We start from the raw sequence: 23,719 nt of genomic DNA on the forward strand, positions 1-23,719 counted from the left end.
CTCCTACTACCCTCTTTAACCTGGAGAAGCCAATGTACCCACTTAGTCAAATACCTAACAACAGCTTCCATGTAAGAAGGAAATAGTTCTACCAGAACTGAAGCAAGCTCATCTTGTTAACCAGTAATTAAGCAGATACTTACTACAGATAATATTTTATTTTAGTGGAACAAAGTCTACAGATTCCTTTAGGTTTTTTTCCTAATGAAGAACATAAACTTATTTGACTATAATTTTTTAGACTTATTTATTTTATGTGTTATTTATTTTATGTACATGCTAGGGATCAGACACAGGTCCTCTGCAAGAGCAACAAGTGCTCTTAACTGCTAAGCCATCTCTCCAGTCCTTGATCTAAAAATTTCATGGCATATATACTTATTTATAAAGAAACTTTAGGGAATAGCAAGATAGTTCAGTTGGTAAAATGCTTATTGCACAAACAACCATCAGAACCCACATGAAAGCTGAGCAGTGGCTCATGCCCATAACCCTATCACTGGGTGAGGGAAGACACATGCCCATAACCCTATCCCTGGGTGAGGAAAGACACATGCCCACAGCCTAACACTGGGTGAGGAAAGATATATGCCCACAGCCTAACACTGGGTGAGGGAAGACACATGCCCATAACCCTATCCCTGGGTGAGGAGAAGATAGGCAGATTTCTGGAGCTCAATGACCAGACAGCCTAACCCATTGGTGAGCTCCAGGTTCAGTGAGAGACCATCTCAAAAAACAGAGGAAAGCTGGGTGGTGGTGGTCCACACCTTTTATCCCAGAGAGGCAGAGGCAGGCAGATCTCTGTGAGTTCAAGGTCTGCCCGGTTTACAGAGCAAGTTTCAGGACAGCCAGAGCTACACAAAGAAACCCTGTCTCAGAAAAAAAACAAAAATCCAAAAAATAAAAAAAATTAAAAAATTCTAGAAGGATGAAGGAAACAAGTGGGAGTGTTAGCCAAGCAAGCCGGACACCCTGGGTTCAATCTCCAGAACAGGCCCAGCTGGCGGTCTGGAGTAAGCTGGAGATCAAGAACGACTCCCCAGAGTTGTCCTCTGACCTCCACAGAAGCCTTGACATGTGAGGGCATGAGCATGCATGTCTGCACACAATCCTGGTGGGGTTTTTTGTTTGTTTGATTGTATTATTAGCTCTATGAAGCATTCTAAATATAGTTTACCTCTGTATCCTCAGTAGTTCCAGTTCCAGCTGAATTTGTCACAATCCCAAATCTCTCCTTCCTTTTTTTCAGCTTCTCATCATCCTCAGACTGTCAACAGGTTGAAACAAGTTAGTCTCAATTTACAAAGTTTATAGGAATAAAACTAATTTATTGGTTACAATATGCAAGTCAACCTTATATATCAAGAACCAAAGATCACATAAATATGAAAGACAGATAAGAAAATAAACACCCAGCCAGGCAGTGGTGCCAAACACCTTTAATCCCAGCACTTGGGAGGCAGAGGCAGGCAGATCTCTGTGAGTTTGAAGCCAGCCTGGTCTACAGAGTAAGTTCCAGGACAGCCAGGACTGTTAACACAGAGAAACCCTGTCTCAAAAATAAATAAATAAATAAATAAATAAATAAATAAATAAATAAATAAATAAATAAATAAATAAATAAAATAAACACCCTAGTGCTATGGCTTAGGCTCAATTTGACCTCAAGGACTCATGTGTTCTAAGTCTAGGGACTACCTAGTGTGACAACAGTGGGAATGGGAGATCTTTAAGAGGTTGGGCATTAAAAGGCCTTGGCTAAGTCATGGGTAGTATTACTTCAGAAAGGGTTAAGGTTGTTCTTGTAGAAGTCCGAGTGGATTCTTGTGAAAACAAATTATTCTAACAAATCTAACCTCTGCATCATGTTTGGACTTCCTGTTTGGAAATGTGATCTTTTCATCCTGCAACATTCCTGCCATCATGTAAGGCAACCAGGGAGATGGGGGACCCTTGCTGTTTGGGCTTTCAGCCTCTAAAACTGTGAGCTAAGCAAGTTTCATTACCAAGTTACTCAGCCTCAAGTGTTTTCTTATAGTATTAAGAGATGAATACAGTTAACATATAACGTGTTATACCGAGAATAACTAAAACTCTTATGTTAAGTAGGGCCTCAAAACTCCTAAGTAGAGCTGGACAATGGTGGCACATGCCTTTAATCCCAGCACTCAGAAGACAGAGGCAGGCAGATCTCAGTGAGTTCAAGGCCAGCCTGGTCTACAGAGTGAGTTCTGGGACATGCAGGACAGAGAAACCCTGTCTTGGGGAAAAAAAACAAAAACAAAAACAAACAAAAAAAAAAAAAAAAAAACAACTAAGTACAGTGAAACAGAAGATTGTGAGTTCAGGGCCAGCCTGGGCTAACAGTGAGTTCTAGGCCAGTATGAGCTACATAGCAAGACTCTGTCTTAAAAACTAAAACGCTAACATGGCTGAGTCACAGTAAAGTGCTTGCTGTATAAGCATAAGGACACCAACTCAATCCCCAGCAACCATGTAAGAAACCGGATAAGGAACCATGTGTCTGTCCTCCCAACACTGAGGAGGCAGAGACAGGCAGACAGACCTCTAGAGCTCACTGGCCATTAGCCTAGCCTACCCAGCAAGCTCCAGGCCAATGAGAGACTACCTCAAAAGCACAGTAGGGCCAGCTGGATGGCTTAGTCGATAAAAGCCCTTGCTGGCAAGCCTGACCATCTGAGAATGATTCTAAACACCCACATGGTAGGAGAAAACCAATTCCTCTAAGTTGTCCTGTGAGACAGTCAGTCAGACAGACAGACACATACATACATGCAGCACCTGAATAACAGCCAAGGTTGACCTTTGGCCTCCATATATACACGAACTCATACATTTAAATAAAATAACTTTTTTTATTTTAAAAGAAACACATGTAAAACAAATTCCTTTACTCAAGAAATACTGGCAATGCAGATAAGAGAAAAATATTTCACTGAGTAGATCCTACAGAAAATAAGCTGGTAAAGATATCTGAACTAGCTGAGTGGTGGTGGCGTATGCCTTTAATCTCAGCACTCAGGAGGCATAGGCAGGCGGATCTCTGTGAGTTCGAGGCCAGCCTGGTCTACAAAGCGAGTTCCAGGAAAGGCGCAAAGTTACAAAGAGAAACCCTGTCTCGGAAAAAAAAAAAAAAAACAACAACAACAACAAAAAAAAGATATCTGAACTACTTGTCCACTACTCACAAGTTCCAATATATATGGCAAACAAGGAAGGAAAGAACAGGGCCAGAATTATATTTCAGAAATTTGCTAAGACTGTCAAGGGCTTGCCTGAACTATCCAGTAAGTCACAGAAAACTCTAGACAATATATAACTAACATAATCCCTGAGCATATGTCTGTCATCACATGTATGCCTAGTGACGAACCAGAGCTACAGTTGGCTGTGAACCACCATGCAGGGCTGAACCACTCCTCTGGACAAGCAGCCAGTGCTCTTGATTGCTGAACAATTTCTTCAGCACCCAAAACAGTTTTAAAATAAGACAGGTGACAACAACAGCCATCTACCAGAGTGGCTCTGGATATTTTCCAAGCAGCTGAGATTCATGTCTGCCCAGTAACTGGGGAGAGTATTTCAGCTTACTATGAGTGGGAGCTGGTCATTCTCTTAAAGCTTTTTAAAGATCCAGGCTGCAGCTGAGTAGGGTGTCGCACACCTGTAATCACAGTAGCTGGAGGAGTGTGCTAAGATTCAAGGACTGGTGATTGGGTGTAACTAGAAAAGGCAGTAAAAGAGGAAATACAAAACAGATAAATAAGCTGCATTTAAGTCCTCACAGGAATATATGTCGGCTCTCCATAAACAATACTGGAGAAAGCAGAAGGTCTGGCTTTTTGGTTTGTTTGCTTTGAGTCAGGTTTCTCTGTGTAGCCCTGCTATCCTGGAACTCCCTATGTAGACCTGGCTCCTTCTCACTCAGAGATTCCCTTCTGGAATCAAAGGCATGGGCCACCATGCCAGGCTTTTTGTTTTCATTTTTGAATTGCATTCCTGTAAGGTTCTTCTAGGTTAGATTTTTTTGTTTAAATTTTGATTTTTGTTTGTTTGTTTAAATCCCAAGAATTTATATTCCATAGGCCACACTACGTCTCTGAGTATTCCAAAACCAGGGGCCAAACCAAAGATAATCAAGAGAAGTATAGAAACACAAGAAATTGCCTTTGGCTTGGGAGGAAGAGGCAGGGAGATCTCTAAGAGGTCAGCCTGATCTACAGAGTAAACTTCAGGACAGCCTGGGCTACACAGAGAAACCCTGCCTCAAACCAAAATAAAAAAATAAAATGAATAAAAAAATTTCAATTTTCAATTCCACACTGAGAGAGCACCTAAACATGCTCAAAACACAATACACCACAGGTGAAATGGCCATTATTGCGAGCACAAACCTGGGGGCCACATACCTCACAAATTCCATTACAAAACTCATGTGCATCTGGAATATGATAAGCCAGCATTTTTTCGTGTATTTTAATTATTATATTGTTATTATTATGTGAATATGATAGGGGACACCTGAGGAGGTCAGAGGTCACCTTTGTAAAGTCAGTTCTCTTCCATTTTCCATGGGTTCTGGGAGTGGAATTCAGATCAAGAGGTTCGCACAGCAGGTGTCCTTACCTACTGAAGCCTCTCTCCAGCCCAGTGGGTTTTTTTTAAAAGGTCTTGTGTAGCCTGGGCTGGTACTGAACTCCCTAAGTTCCTTAGGATGACCTTGAACTACAAGAGCCTCCTCCCATGTTGGGGGTGGGGGACAGCCCATTCTCCAGCCCAGGAAAAGGTCCTGACAAATTATCTGACTCCATACGAGCTTCTTTTTTATTCAGATCTGAGGACAGATCTGAAGAGTTTAGGTAAAGCCCAAATATACCTTCCTCAGTCCAACGAATACCCTGCCTGCCTTCCCTCCCCAACTCAGAACCCCAGCTCTTTTCTAGTGCTGCTCCTCCTCCTCTTCGCCCTACAGGAAAAGCAACCAACAGTGCTAGTAAATCACACAGTTCTGACGATCTCCCCAACTTGACCCTTGCAGCACTGACACTATCTCATAGAAACAAATATACAATCAACGTCACACCATCCTGACAGACAGGTTCTGATTCATGGGTTAGCCAGACCCATCTGAGCAAAGTACCACAATCAAAGGACATCTCTCTCTGCATTGATCTCTGCATTGATTCCCCGAGGCTGTGCTCAAGTACATAAATGAGTTCACTCATCTGCAGTTAGCACAGACCTCCTAGTGCAGTTTGTACTTGTAAACCTTTCCCTTCATCAAACATTCCCTCAATCTTTCAACTCCAAACACATTTTCTTTTCTCATGAATACTCCTGTTCAAGAAATAAATGTTTCTATCGGAAATGCTTTATTTCCCCATCAAATGTAAATTCAAAACACACAACTTACATCCAGGACTAAATAGAGAGCCTTTGTCTCAAATATAAGCAAAACAAACCAAAACCTCATTTATAAAGTAAGAATTGTGCACCCATATGAAAAGAACAGGGGATGGCAAGATAGCTCAGCAGGTAAAGACCCTTGCCTGACACCCTGAGTTCATCTCTGGTACCCACCTAGTAGAGGGAGAAAAACAACACACAGAAGAAAAATGAACATCTCCCGGTGGTGGTGGTGGTGGTGGTGGTGGTGGTGGTGGTGCAGCACACCTTTAATCCCAGTACTCAGGAGGCAGAGATGGGGGATGTCTTAAGTTCAAAGCCAGCCTCATCTACAGAGCAAGTTCCAGAACAGCCAAGGCTACACAGAGAAACTCTGCCTCAAAAAACCAAAGAGAAAAAAAGAAAAATGAACAGAATAACAAAAACAGGATAGGCTGGATATAGCTCATGCCTATAACCCTAGCACTCAGTACAGTGAAGTCATCACAAGTTTACAATCAGCCTGGACTACAAAATGAGACTATCCTCCCCTCCCCCGCAAAAAAAAAAAAAGGACAAGGAGAAAAAGACAAAAGGAGGAAGAAGACAGGACAGAAAGCATAATCTATACTTGACAAGCTTTCATTTAAACATTTATTTGGTTTTTTTTTGTTGTTGTTTTTTGTTTTTTTTTTGAGACAGGGTTTCTTTGTGTAGCTTTGGCTGTCCTGAACTAGCTCTGTCAATCAGGCTGACCTCGAACTCAGAGATCCACCTGCCTCTGCCTCCCGAGTGCTGGGATTAAAGGCATGCGCCACCACTGCCAGCCTGCTAAACATTTATTTTTATTTTTAAATTGTGTGTGAGTATGTGTACATGCCTGAGGAGGCCAGAATAGGGCGTCAAATCCCCTAGAGCTGCCCACATGGGTTTTGGGAACAAACCCGGGCCCTCTACTACAGCAGTACGTGCTCTCCAGTTCCCACCACTGCACTTCCCACTATAAAGACAGTGCAGACCTGGCCCTTTAGAAGGCACTCTCAACTTTTCCAAGCTGACTTCTCTCCTTATTCCCTTTTATATTTGCCAAGTCTTCAAGGAATATGAAGAAAAAGACCCATTGAAAGAATGACTAGCCGGGCGGTGGTGGCGCACGCCTTTAATCCCAGCACTCGGGAGGCAGAGCCAGGCGGATCTCTGTGAGTTCGAGGCCAGCCTGGACTACCAAGTGAGTTCCAGGAAAGGCACAAAGCTACACAGAGAAACCCTGTCTCAAAAAACCAAAAAAAAAAACAAAAACAAAAACAAAGAATGACTAAGACATTCAAGAACGTTCTAAGATATGAATCACATGAACAAAAGTGCTTACCTTGCCAGATGGCCTTTAACCCCAGCGCTCGGGACGCAGAGCCAGGCGGATCTCTGTGAGTTCGAGGCCAGCCTGGTCTACAGAGTGAGTTCCAGGACAGCCAGGGCTACACAGAGAAACCCTGTCTCAAAAAAAAAATTAAAAAAAATAAAAAAAATAAAAAAGTGTTTGCCATACATAGTAACTATCCTGAGGTAGACAGATGTCAGGTGGTATCACAGTGACTGTTGTCAGGCTGCTTGTCTTACTCAGGTGGCCGTGAATTGTGACACTGCTCTTGCCTCAGCTTCTCTGTTCTGGGATTACAGGCAGATAGCATACACAACTCAGGTGTGTGTGTGTGTGTGTGTGAGAGAGAGAGAGAGAGAGAGACAGAGACAGAGACAGAGAGAGACAAAGAAAGAGAGGTATCTCTGTGAGTTCAAGACCAGCTAGGGTTACACAGTGAGACTCTGTCTCAAAAAAAAAAAGGGATTTACTTCACCCTAAATACAAAAGGAATGTTTTAAAAATATCTCAGCTGTTCTAAGGGGGCAGAAAAGGAGGTACTGGATCATAACTACACAATTTACTTCAGAGCTTGTGGCAACCGTTTCCACTGCAGCCAGGAATTAAGCACACAGTAGAAAATTACCTACAGCAATTGGCAACTAATACCATAGATTTTTTTAAAAAGTGATTTTCTCAGCAGAATATCAACATTAATATCTCTTATCCAAAAATGAGTTCAAACTTTTGTTGGCTTCCAAACTCAACTTTTATCTTCAAGATTCAAATTCAAAAGAACATTTTAGAAAACTTACTAATTTTATCTTGAATATACAAAGACTGCTCGTACATAGACTGATACAATTAGTGCCCTGTGGGCAGTAAATTCAAGCATTCAAAACAGTCACCACTCTAGATCATAAAAAGAAACCACAAGAAACAGTGACCTGAAGTGTAATTCAGGCACATTTAAAAATTTTGAACTCAGAAATTCCCAAGAACACAAAAGTAGTCACTGGACTCAAAATTAGAAAAATATTCATTTTCATTATTATCTTAAGAGACCAAACAAATCTGGGTACTCTTTTACTGGTGAGTGCAACAAAGTTATCCATCCATCAGTCCTCTTACACCAAGTGAGGACAAACTCCAATCTGGAGACCTAGATACCTCTACAAGTAGAAAGAACCTAAGGCACCACAATTAATTTTCCCTCAGGAAATCTTTCCTTTGGAGTGACTAAAGAAGCTTGATATGAGCTGAGATAACTGTCTTCTTGGCCCCACCCCACCCCCACAATATAAGGATGTGAGCCCTTGAATGTTAGTGCTCTACCACTGAGCTCTAACCCCAGCCCCAAGCCAGTTATACTTTGCAAAATACCAAACAAGTAGCTAGTGCTTTCCGTAAACGGATTATATGCACTAAGATGTCAGCAGTTCTCAGGCTAATCTGATTTTCTAAATGAATTTAAGGTTGTAAGGCAAAAAGGCCTTAGGCTCACCACCTGAATCTACACCATGTGACTGACAACAGGATGAAAAGCAGAGCCTAGGGGACAGTGGAAAATGAATGTCAACAGCGTTATGAAACACTCCAGGGTGAGTGACAACACTGGAGGCTTCTCTCACTTCAATGCTTGAATACACAGCTGTCAGCTCCCCACTTCAATGCCTGAAACCCACCTGACCTTGTTTCTTCCTGAGTCTTTATGCCAGCCAGTGCAGAGAACACAAAGTGGTCCCCCAAAACTAATGTGCACAATGAAGGCAGATTAAAGGTGAAACACCAGACTAGTGGGAAGCATGCCACCTTAGCAGACACGTGGTAAAGAGGTCTAATATAACACTCCTTAAACACACACACAATAAAGTTATCTTTCCTGCACTCAGCAGTCTCTGTGACATCAGAATCTTTTCTGGGGCCAACAGAATGTGAGATCTGGAAAGCCAAACTGACTCAGAGACCACCGAGGACCCGTTTTCTATCTTTGTAGGGTTTTTAAACTAAAGTCATCATCACTCATCACCAAATACTCTTCTCACAAGTTCCTATCACTTTTTCTGGACACCGCCCCCCCCCCCCCCCTCGCCAGAGGAGGTCATCTCAGCCTTGCTCTCTAGCTGATTGCAGGACAAAGAAAAGCAGGTGGAGGAAATGAAGGGTTCACACTTGAGACCCCAGGAAACCAATTTCTATTAAAAGTTCCCACCTCCTTCCCTTAGAAGCCAGGAAGTGATTGCTTTTAAGGATAAGTGATGCAGAGCTTGGCAGAAATGTCAAGAAGTCGATAAAGGGAAGTAAAACTTTTAAGAGAAAGTAAATGTTATCATAGCCAAAATATTCAGAGAGTAACAACGCAAAAAAAGGATTTACTTGAGCACTCAGAAGTGTTTACTTGGACTGTTTAAAAAAACACAGCTCCATGGTGTCATACCAACCTAATACATGCGGATCTCAAAAGGTCAGGCTTATAGAGCTGTGTTCTTTGTTATTATTTATTAATATTGTACACACGTGTGTGTGTGTGTGTGTGTGTGTGTGTGTGTGTGTGTGTGTGTGGTATGCCTGTACTATAACAGTTCACGGTGTACACTTAAAGGTCAGAGAACAGTTCTTGGGAGTCAGTTCTCTCCTTCAACTACAGATTCTTGGGCCCGAACTCAAGCTGCCATGCACTCTCACCTCTGAGCATCCTGCTGGACTACTTCAAAGAGCTAGTTCTCTTTGTTGTTTTGAGACAGGGACTGTGTAAACCTGGCAGGCCGGTACTTGCTTTGTAGACTAGACTGGCCTTAAACTCAGATATTCACCTGCTTCTCCCTGGGATTAAAGGCATGCACTACCATGTCTTGCCAGGAACTGTTTTATGGTGATATTTTATTTGTACTGAAATGTGATTTTATTTGTATGTTAATAATAAAGTTGCCTGGGGGTCAGAGCTAATAGCAAGTCATAGCAGAGTTGGGTGTTCGTGGCGAGCGCCTTTAATCCCAGCACTTGGTAGGCAGAGCTAGGTAGATCTCTGTGTGGTCAAGGATACAGCCAGCATTGGAGACACACGCCTTTAATCTCAATACCAACCACAGAAGATCTGGAGGTCTGTACAAACAGGCTGTGACGAGGCGGTCATGTGGTTGGGTTTACAACCAATGAGAAGGCAGAACAGAAAGTCTATATAAAGACAAACAATCAGGAAGTAGGTCTCTCTCTTGGCTGAAGAGGATCACTGAAGCAGAAAGGATAAGGCTCTTAGCTCTGACCTCTTGGGCTTTTATCTTTACATTGGCTCTGTGTTTCTTATTTAATAAGATGGTTGGTCTTAAAAAGATCCCGGTATTTACTTATGTATAGTCATACTTAGAAATATCTACAATTATATTTGACAAAGTGCTGATAAAAAATTTCAAAAACATCTCATCAAATCCAAATAAGGCTGCCATCTGGCTCTATTTCCCCCACAAATAAAGACCTCAGCTACAGAGATTTTTCCTACAAGTCAAGGGGGGAGGGGTGAGCTAGAGAGGTGGCTCAGAGGTTAAGAGCAGTGGCTGCTTTACCGGAGGTCCTGAGTTCAATTCCCAGCAACCACATGGTGGCTCACAACCATCTGTAGTTAGATCTGGTGCCCTCTTCTGGGCTGCCTTCTACATGCAGGTAGAATACTTACATAATAAATAAATCAAAGGGCATTGGGTGCTTTTCCAGATGACCCAGGTTCTGACCCAGGTTCTGACCCAGGTTCAACTGCCAGCATCTACATAACACAACTATTTCTAACTCCAGTTCTAGGGAATCTAATGCCCTCTTTGGTCTGCAAGGGCACTAGATACACACAAAAAAAACATACATGCAGGCAAAATACACATACACATAAAATAATAAAAAAATTTTTTTAAAGAGAAGGAAAGAATCATATATACCTATTACATTCCTAGAATTCAAACAGAGAAGCAGTGAGAATCTTTCACAAGCATAACTCAACAAACAAAAATATGCCAAAGGCTTGAATCTGGAAATTGAGAGCACCCTGAGCAAAAGAACGAACTATTTTTAAAAAGGCAACAAGATCAGGACACACTTGTGCAGAGTCAAGAGTAGGATAATTAGATTCAACCATGAAAAGACCCTTTAAAACTGACAGAGAAACAGGAGTGTCAACAGAATGGGGAAAGGGATTTCTCTGAAGACACAGACTATTCCAGAACACTAATGAGGTCAATTCTCTTAGGCCTCTGAAAATACTGTTTATTTTCAACTGCTCCTTCTCAAAAATCACTTCCACAAAAATGGCATGATAGTGAGAATTCTGTAACTGCTTCTATGTTATATCCTAGTTAATTCTACACCAAAACAGTCTCTATAAAGTCCACACTAAGCATTTCAAACAATCTCAGTATGTTTCTGTGAAATAAATATGAGAAATTAAAAATAAATAGGTATAAATAAAAGAAACACTCCACTCCAAAAACAAAACAAACACAACACAAAAAAGTCACAGAATATGTAGGTGAGAAAAGAAATTAGCATGTTCTAGATTTTGACAGAACACCCTAGACTATATTTATAACTATTACTGCCATCACACTCAGTAACCGCCAGAAGAGTCTCCATATGACACTGCTCAGACATTTTCATTTTCCTGGAGACCCTATTCCATGACCAAGGTTAAAGCTGTACAATTCCCACTCATCAACTTGTTTGTCTGGTTTTTGTTTTTTTGAGACAGGGTTTCACTGTGTAGCCCTGACTGATCTGGAGCTCATGAGTTTCATCTGCCTCTAGAGGAGGGCTGGGATTAAATTTCAAAAAATAAATAAATAAATAAAAAAGTCCAGATGAATTCACTAGTGAATTTTACTAGACCTTCAAAGACCACCACCAATGCTTCTCAAACTACTCCATAAAACAGAAAAGTATATTACCAAACTCTTTTTCCTAATGAACATTCTCATCAAGATACTTGAAGGCTAAGGATGTATACTACTTTGTAATTACAAATTATACTTTTGGGCCAGCAAGATGGCTCAGGCATAAAGACAGTTGGTGCCAAGGCTGACAACCTGAGTTTAATTCCAGGGCCCACACTGTGGAAGGAGAAAACCAACTTTGGCAAGCTGTCCGAACTTCTACAGACATGCACACAGTGGCATACACACCATCACCCCATAATAAACAATTTTTAGATTATAATTTTTAAAAAGATGTCTTAAGAAAGGTATACTGCATAGGTGGACAATGCTTCCTCCACATGTTATGAAATGAAAATCTAAGTGCCCAGTGTGGGATATTTTCCTATGAATTATAAAGGCTCCCAAAGTAACACAGCCTATTATTGATGCTATAAAATAAGACCTCATTGCTGAATACACATTCTTTGCTATTGGGACACAAAAATCAAGCTAGAACTGACTGGGAAACTTCCTTCCTACTGGCTAGCTTTCACAGTGCCACTACATAGAGCACAGAGGAGAGGGGGCATAAAATTCATCAATGCACTTAGCTAACAGTGGACCCTGCATGCTAGAATACCAACAAGACATGCCCACCAGTGAAATAATGGTATGACCATTGTGATAGGTGACCAACTGCTTTCTGATTGATTTTCAGAACTGTTCCACATGTGGGAATTCATGCCTTGTACTATAAGCCTGGTCAAAAGCACATGGTAAGGGAGGATATAATCTCTAGGTGGGAACCTACAATTGTTGATATTTGCTAAATGGACACATTGTCAAACTATCTTCTAAATATTTATATTTATACCCACAGGCTACTCCTGCTCTCAACCTTAGCCAGAAAAGCTACTTTTTGCAGTATGTAACAGTCATGCAGACTCATAATTAGTTAACATGCTAAGAATGTTCAGCCCTAAACGGGATATGCATATCAACCTCTCATGTAAGGCTCAAATAATATCAAAGAAAAGGGGAGTATTAGAAATATAAGAGTTAGGCTGGGCGGTGGTGGCGCATGCCTTTAATCCCAGCACTTGGGAGGCAGAGCCAGGCGGATCTCTGTGAGTTCGAGGCCAGCTTGGGCTACCAAGTGAGTTCTAGGAAAGGCGCAAAGCTACACAGAGAAACCCTGTCTCAAAAAACCAAAAAAAAAAAAAAAAGAAATATAAGAGTTAGGTCTAGAAATTTGACTCAAAAGTTAAGAGCACTTGTTACTCCTGCAGTCAGGACACCTTTCCTCCAGAGTTGCAACACTCACTCACATTTTGGTAGGGCTAAATTGTGTTTCTTTCACTGGCCTTTTTTAGCTTTTTGGCTCTAATTCTAAGGCTAGGGCATATTTCTTTCACTGGCTCTGATTCCAGGGACAAAGTGTGTTTCTTTGGCACTGGTTTCAGAGTCAGGGCATGTTTCTTTGGTTCTGGGTTCAGGGATAAAATGTTTTTCTCTGGCTCGGGTCCCAGATCCAGGCTGTGTTTCTTTCACTAGTTCTGGGCTCTAGGGTCAGGGTTGGTTTCTTTAGCTAGCCCCTTTTCCCTACACCTAACAGTCTAAATGGCCCTTACATCTGTATAGCCAAAGGCTCCCCAAAGCTCCCACAACCAGGACTCGAGGTGGCTAACAGCCCAAATAACCTCTACACTATCTGCATGACCAAAACCAGGCCAGACCCTTCCCTAGGCTCTTAAGCTAGTATAGGCAGCCTATCTCTAGATCCCATCTTTTTAGAAGAAATTACATGTACCCTGAGTTGAGTTTCAATGTAATTCCGCTTCAGCTTCCTTATGCACTGGGAAACTTTATACCAAGAAACTTTTTTCCAAATTATGCTGTGTTTAAATTTGTTGGGAATAACCCGCCTGGGATCAGACTCCAAGTCTTGATCCTGGTTGACGAAGTCAATCTCAACTCTTGCTGTTTGCTTTTCTGCCTGCTGTGACCACCTTCAGGATCCTCCTCAGCAGAGGACCCAAGTTTGACTCCCAGCACTTATATGGTAACTCAAAACCGTAACTCTCATTCTAGGGAATCTGACACCCTCTTCTTTGATCAAAGCCAGCCAGGCCTTAAGCTCTCATCCAGTCAGGTCTATAAAGTGAGACCCTGCAAGGGGCAAAAAAGCTGTTAGGTATTCTTTAATTTTATCTGAATGGTGCCTATGTGTATAACTGCTATCCTCCTCAGCAATGCTCCAAATAATATTACGTGTTAGCTTTTTGAGTGTCAGTATCTTAAACTTTCCTAAGCTTCTACAATCCATAGATCAGGAAAATTTCCTACCAGAAACACCCTAACAGAGTTGTAGCTGCGGTTCCATAGTGGAGTGCTTGCTGCTTGAGTCTCTAGGTTCCGTGCCCAATACTGCCCGCCCACCCCATAAAACTAAACCACACACACACACACACACACACACACACACACACACACACACACACGGCCCTGGATTTGATCACCAGCCCCATTACCATCCACCAATAAGAATAACAAATCTAGAGAAGGAAACTTAGTAGGATAGTTACCATATGAAAAAGCTCCAAGTGTGGGGAAATCTGGTAATATTACAGAAAAAGAAAGATAAACTAAAACTAGTAAGGTTACTTTCACTAGGCAAAGAGAAAGAGTATGGGAAGACAGAGTTCACTAAGTTTCTATGTAATGCCTAATGCATATAACACATTTATAGAGCTAAAAACTGAAATGCATGAGCATTCATGAAAATGTCTGCCAAAAATTGCAAACATTCTGTTTCCTCAAAATTTTAAAATGTACCCAAGCTGTACATCTATACTATGAAAAGTTGAGACTGTGGTTAAGAAGGGGGGGGGGGGACATAAACATTTTTTTCTTTGTAGCTCATCTGCTTTTACAATAGTCCTCCTTTCTTTAATCATGGATTGTGACCCCTAGCTAAGTCTACTGACATTTCAGTAAGGCAGGGCCTAAAGTTCAAGCAGTCAGAAGTCAGTCCTGTGCAACGGAAATGACAGAAACATTAGCAAGAAGAGGTACCCTCTTTCTAGCTACAACCTACACGATCTGTCCCATACCTATCGAAGGAAATCTGTGTGTGGGGAACTATGAAATTCAAATATAAATGGCAGTATTAAAACAGGCTACACTGGAACACAGGTCCCCACGATGAGACACAGCTAGGTGTACTGACCTGACTATGTCATAAATACAAACCTGACTATGTAACAAACTCTGGGCAACCAAACAATTACAATGTCGGATCAGGTGTGGTGTGTACACCTTTAACCTCAGCACTCAGGAGGAAGACAGGTAGAGCTCTGTGAGTTCAAAGCCAGTCTGGTCTACATAGGAAGTTCTAGAACACTGAATACACCAGGCATGATGGCAGGAACCTTTAATCTTAGTATTTGGGAATCAGAGGCAGGGGGATCTCTCTGAGTTTGAGGCAGCCTCATCTACATGAGCTCTATGATAGCCAGGACTACATAGAGAGATCCCATCTCAAAAAAAAAAAAAACAAAACACTGGTTGCTCTTGCAAATGGTATTCAATTCTTGACACCACATGGCAGCTCACAACCATCTGTAACTCCAGCTCCAGGGAATATAATTACTGGCTTCTGACTCCTAAGGCACCAAGCACACACATGGTGCCCAGACATATACAAAAGCCAAACACTCATACACACAAAGTAAGAAAATATTTTTTAAAAATTTTTAAATTCTAGTGGTCTAAATATATGGTTTGACAGATACTTCTATAAAACTGGGCATGGAAGTGTATGCCTATAATTCCAGCTACTGGAGACACTGTAATAAGAGAATTTTGAGTCCAGTTTCAATTACAGAGTGAGACCTGGTCTCAAAAATACAAAAAGTGTGTGTGGGGGGGACCTAGGAGAATATAGCTCATGGCAGGGGCTGGAGAGATGATTCAATGATTAAACAATGGCTGCTCTTCCAGAGGACCCAGATTTGATTCCCAGCACCCACATGATGGTTAACAACTATCTGTAACTTCTGTTACAGGAAATCTGACACCCTCTTCTGGCCTTCAAAGGGCAGTAGGCCCAAAAGTGGTATATAGACATATAAACAAATAAAATACTCATACACATAATTAAAATAAGCCAAGACAGATGGCTTGAATTTAAACCCTAGAGCCAAGATGGTGGGAAAGAGAGAACTGAATGAATCTTACAAGTTGTTCTCTGACCTCCACACATAAGCCATGGCACTCATGTACCTGTACACATATATAGATAAACAGACACAAACACAAATAAACAGGTAAAAATATGCATACAAAAAGAGGATGGAAAGCTGGCTCAGTGATGAAAAGCATTTGCTATGCAACCATGAATACCAGAGTTCAGATCCTAGCAACTAGGAATAATCAAGCCAGATCAAGCCAGGAGTGAAGTCACTTCCACCTGCAATCTCAGCACTCGGGGCATGGAGACAGGGAGACCACTGAGCCTTCCTGCCTGCCAACATAGCAGAAAAGAAATACGAATTCCAGATTCAGGAGAGATTCTGACTCAAAGAAATGAGGCAGAAACAGAGGAAACCTGGGGCCCTTCTCTAGCGTCTGCATGTGCACACAGGTGTAAGCACCTGACATATATACATGGGCACACACCCAAGGCGGCCAGAAGAGAGCATCGAATCCTCTGGATCTGGAGCACAGCTGGTTCTGAGCAGCTGACACAAATGCAAGGAATAATGCACTCTTAACAGCTGAGCTAGCTTCCCAGTCCCAAAAGTTGTTGTTGTTGTTTTAAATTGATTTTTTTTTTCTGGTTTGAGCTAGCCTGCTACCACTTAAACTAAGAAATGTGCCCCCCATCTCACAAAACTAAAATTAAAAGAACAAGTACAGTAAGGAAAAAGAAGAATCCTTATCATTTTTCCCAGCATAGCTAACAAAACTCCAAAGACAAGTGTGCCTTGAAAAGTGGTCACCCCAAAATGGTATCAACAAAATCAACAAAGTCATCTTGCTTAAAAAACTAAACAGTATCAGTTAGCAGATAATCAGAAAAAAAAAAAAAAGAAAGAAAAATATTTTACTTTTGTTCTGTATGACCTTCAAATTTTATTCTAGGTACCTGTTTTCTCTTTAATTCCCACTATACCTGTATCAGGATAGTTAAATCACATTTTAACATTACTTTAGTCCACACTGTTGTTTTTTTTTAAGATAAGGTATCACTACTGAAACCAGCCTGCCTCCCTATATCCAACAATGTATCGAAGAGAAACAGGCTGTGTTTTAGTTGTCTGGGTATAAGCTATGAAAATATTCTTAAACCAGGCAGTGGCAGCGCACGCCTTTAATCCCAGGACTTGGGAGGCAGAGCCAGGTGGATCTCTGTGAGTTCGAAGCCAGCCTGGTCTACAGAGCGAGAGCCAGGACAGGAACCAAACAAAGCTACATAGAGAAACCCTGTCTCGGAAAAAGAAAAGAAAATAACCTATAGGACAAAGTTATTTTGTTTACAGTTCCTATGACATAATCAATAGTAAGGCAGTGATATTCAAATGACTTATAAAAATGAAGTGCTAAGAAGCCAGCTTTATAAAATGACTTCATGACGTCATTTCCAATCTGTACAGGCTTCCCAGGCTGTTCTAATATTATAAAAACAGCGGTTACAGCAATATATATTACCTTTCTAGAAATGGAAGAGACATTCAAACCAAATCTCTGTGCTCTTTCCTTTAGTTTATCCAAGTTAACCTACAAAAATAGAGATACATTAAAAAATAATAAAAAAACAGAGAAGGCAGAAACTATGGTCTAAAGCTGAGTTCAAATAAGCCTACTGACGTCAAACACACCCTATGTGCCAAACTCAGGAAACATGTGACACCTACTCATCCCAATGACAAAAAGCCTCTTCTGAAATGTGGTGAAGGTGAAGGGTTCAGCTCTAACTCCTTTATTCATCAATGGTCACAAGGGCTTAAGAGGGCTCAAGATCAAAGTAGGCCAAACACTGCTTGAAAAAACTACCATATATATAAACCATTCTCTCTAAAAACAAATCCATCATTCACAGTCCAAATCCATGAATTCCTACCACACAAGCTCTAAAAGTAGTTTGTGTGACTGGTTTTTAGTTCTGTGAGATAGGCTCTCCCACTATGAAGCCCAAGATAGCCTTGAACTCACTATATACCCCAGCATGGCCTCAAACTTGCAGCAATCCTCCTGCTTCAGCCTCCTGAATACTGAGATTACAAACTCTGCTAAGTGATTCCTAATTGTTATCTTCAAGCAAAGACAAACTTCTCAGCTTTAGAAGACAAATGATACTACTCAGCTCAATTCTCTTTCTTTTCTTGGAAGCCTTGGTATGATCATTAGAACATGTTAACTAATAATAACAGTAATAAAATATTTCAATTTCAGTTACAATACTAACTGAAGCAGGATTTCAGTTGAATATATTTTATCACAATATGTTTCTATTTTTAAAACATGCTACCTAGTCACAATGGCCCAGAAAATACCAGTCTAAATCTACATTTTTAATTCTCTTATATGTATATAATATATATACATATCTGTGTGTATATATAATCTTTACATATATAAAAATACATAACAATATTTGTGTGTGTGTGACATCTGACCGTGTAGCCCTGGCTTGTTTGGCTCTGTAGACCAGGCTGACCTCCAAGTGCATAAAGATCCACCGCCTCTGCCTCTGCCTCCCTCCCAGGTGCCGGGATTAAAGGCGTGCACTACCATGCCTGCCTTCTCTTCAGTTTACAGTAAGAGACAGAAGGCTGGGGATGCAGCTCAGCTGGTGGAGCGCCTGCTGGGCGTGCACCCTGGGTTTGATCCCCAGCACCATATGAAGTAGGGCAGACAGAGTGCAGCCAACAGAGTGAACTATGTCTGCAATCCCAGCATTCTGAAAGTAGAGGCAAGAGAATCACAGTTCAAGGCCATCCTCAGCTGACCCGGGAATCATGAGACCCTGTTTCAAAAAATTAAACAATTAATTGATTTTTAAAAAGAACAGTATCTACAGATAGAATTTATTAAGTTGCTTCCACAGATTGTTTGCTGTCATTAAGAATCAGGCATTGAGCCGGGCGGTGGTGGCGCACGCCTTTAATCCCAGCACCCGGTAGGCAGAGGCAGGCGCATCTCTGTGAGTTTGAGCCCAGCCTGGTCTACAGAGCGAGATCCAGAACAGGCACCAACACTACACAGAGAAACCCTGTCTCAAACCCCCACCCCCTAAAAAAAATCAGACACTGGGGCTGGTGAGATGGCTCAGCAAACAAAGGTGTTTGCGTCATAAGCCTGGCAGTTCATCCCCAGAACCCAAGTCAAGGTGGAAGAAGAGAACCAACTCCACCATGTTGTCCTCTAATCACCACATACACTCACACTGTGGCATGCCCCTCTCCAAAAACAAATCTTAAAAAAAAAAAAAAAAAATTTAATCTCAGCACTCGGGAGGCAGAGGCAAGTAGATCTCTGAGGTCTACAGAGTGAGTTCCAAGACAGCCAGGATACACAGAGAGACCCTGTCTCAAAGAAACAAAATTAATTAATTAATTAATTTCAAAAAATTAGGCATTACCAAAAGCTGTAAGGCCTAAAACTTCAGGGTCATAAAACCAAAGGGTTATCCTTTAGCTAACAAAAATCTACTTATCCTTTCAAAGCGATGGCTGGTAGGAAAGGATATCTATAGTAACTTGAAGATGTGGCAATTTTTCTATCTTCCCCAGACTTCAAATACTTAAAATTCAAGGCACACTATACTGAAAAGTTAGCAAACTCTGACAGAGATTCTATCTGTAAAACTGCACAGGATTCAGATCGGCGTGCGAGAGATTTTAAAGGGTTTCATACCATAGGCTTGGTGTCAGATGACAGACCTAGGGGGAAAAAAGGTTAATTATTTAATATTGTTAAAACTCATAAAATCAAATCTTCAAATCAAATTAAGAGCATAATCATAATACGCACAATAAAAACCCTTTAGACATACATGAGACCTTGTCTCAAAATTTTAATTAATTGATTAAAAAAGAACAATACCTACAAACAGAATTTAAGTTACTTCCACAGACTGTTCTGTGGTTATAAGAATCAGACACTGGGGCTGGTGAGATGGCCCAGCAAGTAAAGGTGTTTGTGCCACAAGCCTGCAGTTCATCCCCAGAGTCCAAGTAAGGTGAAGAAGAGAACCAACTCCATGTAAGTTATCTTCTAGACATGGGTTAAAAAAATTGAAAAACATACACCCATACAAAAACTTACAAATATTCACAGCATCATTAACTGTATCAGATAAATAGTGAAAGCAATAAGCTACTATCAACTGATAACTGGTTAAATAAAAAGGGGCATATCCATATAGTGGGATATACTATAATCAATGAAATGAATAAAATATTCTTTAATATCAATTTTGGAAACATGTTAGACTGAGAATGTCCAGTGGCAAAGCACCATTTATATACACAAAGAGATAAGACATACATGTCTGGCAGTGGTGGTTCAAGCCTTTAATCCCAGGACTTGGGAGGCAGAGGCAGGCGGATTTCTGTGAGTTCGAGGCCACTCTAGTCTACAGAGGCAGTTCCAGGACAGCCAGGGATACACAGAGAAACCCTGTCTTGAAAACACAAACAAAAAAAGACATACAGAACAGGCCCAGTGATGCAGATCTGTAATTTTAGCATTTGGGAGGCTAAAGGAGAAAGATCGTAAATCTGAAACCAGCCTAAGTAAGCTACACAGCAAGTCTGAGTCCATCCAGGGGTACAAAGTGAAATTCTGTCTCAAAAACAAAAACAAAACAAAAAAAAAAATTAAGTACTATACTAAATGAAAAAGCTAATTACAAAAGATCACATATCATACATGCTTCCATTTGTGTGAAGCTAAATTTATAAATGGAGATAAACACCAGTGGTTGACTAAACACTAGGGTAGAAGAGGGAATGAATAACTGGTAATAGGCACAAAATTCCTTTCGTGGATAGTAAATACCAGATTCACTGTAATGCTGCACAGGCCTCTGAATAAACTAAAAAACTCGAATGAATTACATACTTTATGTATGTATATGACGGCTTGAACGAGAAATGTCACCCAAACACTTGAGCATTTGAACAGGCGCCTGGCCCCTAGCTGGCAGAAGTGTGTAAGGAGGTTCAGGAAGTGTGGCCCTGCTGAAGGACGCATCACTGGAGCTATGCCTGTTTCTAGCTCACCCTCTGTGCCTGCCTGTCTCACAATGTGAGCTCTCAGCTTCCTGTCCTGCCACCATGTCTGCTGCCTGGCGCCATGCCTCTGCTGCACCGTCATGGACTCCTATCCTTCTGGAACCATAAGTCAAAATAAATTCTCTCTTCCTCAAGTTGCCTTTCATCATGACGTTTTGTCACATCAACAGAAAAGTAACTAATATAGTATTTATGTAGCAGAGAACGGCCCTGAACCCCAAATCCTCCTTCATCCACTTTTCCACCCTCAAGAGCTGGGATTACAGGTAGGCACCACTATACTGTGATAATTATTTGTTCCAAACTGTAACAGGGCCCAAGATCTTAGTAAGCCCTGAGACCTTAGCACAACTGATTCCAGGATGGAAGTACCATTCAGGCTGTAAAACTCACCACATAGACCACATCACTTGCCAAAACTAAAGCAAAGGCCTAATCCATCAAATTCCATAGTCTCTAAATGTACTAACCTTGCTTTTTGGCTTCTGAAGTTCTTTTTACTCCTAGCTAACTGCTCTTGTTAACTGAAGTATGTCAACCAAGGACATAGTTTTTGTGTATAAAAGCTCACCCTGGGAAAGGCTCATACACTGGGATCCCAAACACCAAGTGTATTCATCAGCAAAGGCTTTATTTTTTTTAAATGTATTTATTTTTAATTTTATGTGCATTGGTGTTTTGCTTGCATGTATGTCTGTATGAGGGTGTTGGGTCCCCTGGAACTGGAGTTACAGACAGTTGTGAACTGTCATGTGAGTGCTGGGAACTGAACCATGGTCCTCTGGAAGACCAGTCAGTGCTTTTAACCAATGAGCCATCTCTCCAGCCCAATAAAGACTTTCTATTGACTTAAACCCTTTCTATTGAGCAGTCTTCTCGGGGGGCTAACCCAAAACAAAACTTTTTAAACTTTCAACTAACCTTTATTTCTCATAAGGGGTTCCCTACCTCCCCACTGTAGACATTCAAATCTATATGAACTATTAAGTGTCTGTCTTATGCTCTGGTTCAAAAAATATTATTTCTTTTCACATTTCCTAAATTCTTCTAAGAGTCATTTTGTAGTTTGTTTGTTTGTTTGTTTTTCGAGACAGGGTTTCTCTGTGTATTCCTGGTTGTCCTGGAACTTGCTCTATTGACCAGGCTAGACTCAAATTTAGAGATCCTCCTGCCTCTGCCTCCCCAGTGCTGGGTGGGATTAAAAGTGTGCACCACCACTGCTCGGCTTATTCTGTAGTTCTAATGTCAGAATGTATAAATAACACTGCAAATGTTACTTATATATTACATTATTGACCAAGTTTTCTTTATAGATTATTAATTTTAGCTTTTGGGGTGGTACAGAGAAGAGCTGTTTTTTGTTTTATTTTATTGTTTTGTTTTTGTGGTGTTTTGAGACAGGGTCTCTCTACATAGCCCTGGCTATCCTGGAACTCAGAAAGATCGATCGGTCTACCTCTGCCTCCCAGTGCTGGACTCAAAGGTGTGTACCACCATGACCAGCTTTGAAGTTGTTTAAACAGAGTCTCACTGTAAATCAGGTTGGCCTTGACTCTTGATGACTCTGCTTCAGCCTCCCAATGCTGGGATTATAGCACTTGGGCCATATCATCTGGCTTAATTTTTGCTTTTATTTTTCTTCATAAAGCATCATCTTTTAAGTCATCTCTGTAGTACCCATACCAATTCTACTGAATTTCTTTTGATATAATCAACAGCGACAAAACATGTCATTTCTAAAATATTAGTGATGGCAGCCAGGATTTTTCTTATTCTGTTATAAAGTGCTGGGAACAAACCCAGGGTTATGCTCCAAGCCTTGGTGTTTTTGCAAGTATAGCAACCCGACCTCTTTGGGACATTTTTTCTCAACACATTAAATTACTGAAAGATCACAAGATGATAGGATTGGATTGTAGCTACATTAAATCCTGGAGAACAGGTGCTATATTCTTTTCTAAGACACAACTTTGAAGCCATGTGAGATGGTACATACCTTGAATCCCAGCACTCAGAAGGCAGAGGCAGGTGGATTCTCTGAGTTAGAGGCCAGCCTGGTCAATATAGAGTTTCAGGTCAGTCAGGGCTACATAGAGAATATATATGTACTTTCCTTTTTATTATTTTCTTTTTAAAAAATAACACATATTTATTGTATGGATTTAAAAAAAAAAAAAAGCAAAAAGTCATTCAAAATTCCAGTAACATGACCTGATTAATAAAAACAAATCAGTGTATATCCTTCTGATCTTTTCTTCATGCCCATATACTTTCTCTTTTATAACTAAACCAGTAACATATTTGGTAATATAATTATAGAACTTGCCTTTTCATTTATCTTTCTAATTGATAAATATTTTATACTTTTTTGAGGAGGGTAGGTTTTAAGGATCAAATCTAGGGCCTTGCTTATGCTAGGCAAGCATTCTTCTACCTGGCTACATTCCCACACCTAGAATTCTTTTGGTAGAGTCCCATGCAAAGTTGACCTGAAACACCCTATGTAGCTAATGATGACATGAACTTGATCCTTGTGCCTCCATGATCCAAATGCTAGTATTTCAGGCAAGCACCATAATGCCTGGTTTACATAGTACTAGGGCTCAAAACCAGGGCCTCCTGCATGCTAGGCAAGCACCTTACAAACTGAGCTACACACCCAGCCACTAGGCCCTTCTTTTTTAAGACAGCCCCCACACCCACCCTATCCTTATTTATTTATTTATTTATTTATTTATTTATTTATTTATTCATTTATT

At 40.9% G+C, this 23,719-nt stretch overlaps 1 protein-coding gene across 4 annotated transcripts in view; it reads right to left on the reverse strand.

The window, feature by feature from the left end:
* The window catches only part of LOC131895155 (SAP domain-containing ribonucleoprotein), a 71,376-nt gene that overhangs the window by 2,100 nt on the left and 45,557 nt on the right, over nucleotides 1-23,719 (reverse strand). For 3 of the 4 annotated variants that reach the window (XM_059245579.1, XM_059245580.1, XM_059245582.1), the window contains 3 exons: nucleotides 19,579-19,604; nucleotides 17,371-17,439; nucleotides 1,181-1,270 (listed from right to left, as the gene is read on the reverse strand). In XM_059245579.1, the coding sequence (XP_059101562.1) occupies nucleotides 1,181-1,270; nucleotides 17,371-17,439; nucleotides 19,579-19,604 (185 nt within the window). The remainder of the gene's footprint in view (nucleotides 1-1,180; nucleotides 1,271-17,370; nucleotides 17,440-19,578; nucleotides 19,605-23,719) is intronic. The other variant, XM_059245581.1, reaches the window with a different exon arrangement.

The sequence above is a fragment of the Peromyscus eremicus genome, chromosome 18, assembly GCF_949786415.1.
Source record: "Peromyscus eremicus chromosome 18, PerEre_H2_v1, whole genome shotgun sequence".
NCBI classification, from domain to species: domain Eukaryota; kingdom Metazoa; phylum Chordata; class Mammalia; order Rodentia; family Cricetidae; genus Peromyscus; species Peromyscus eremicus.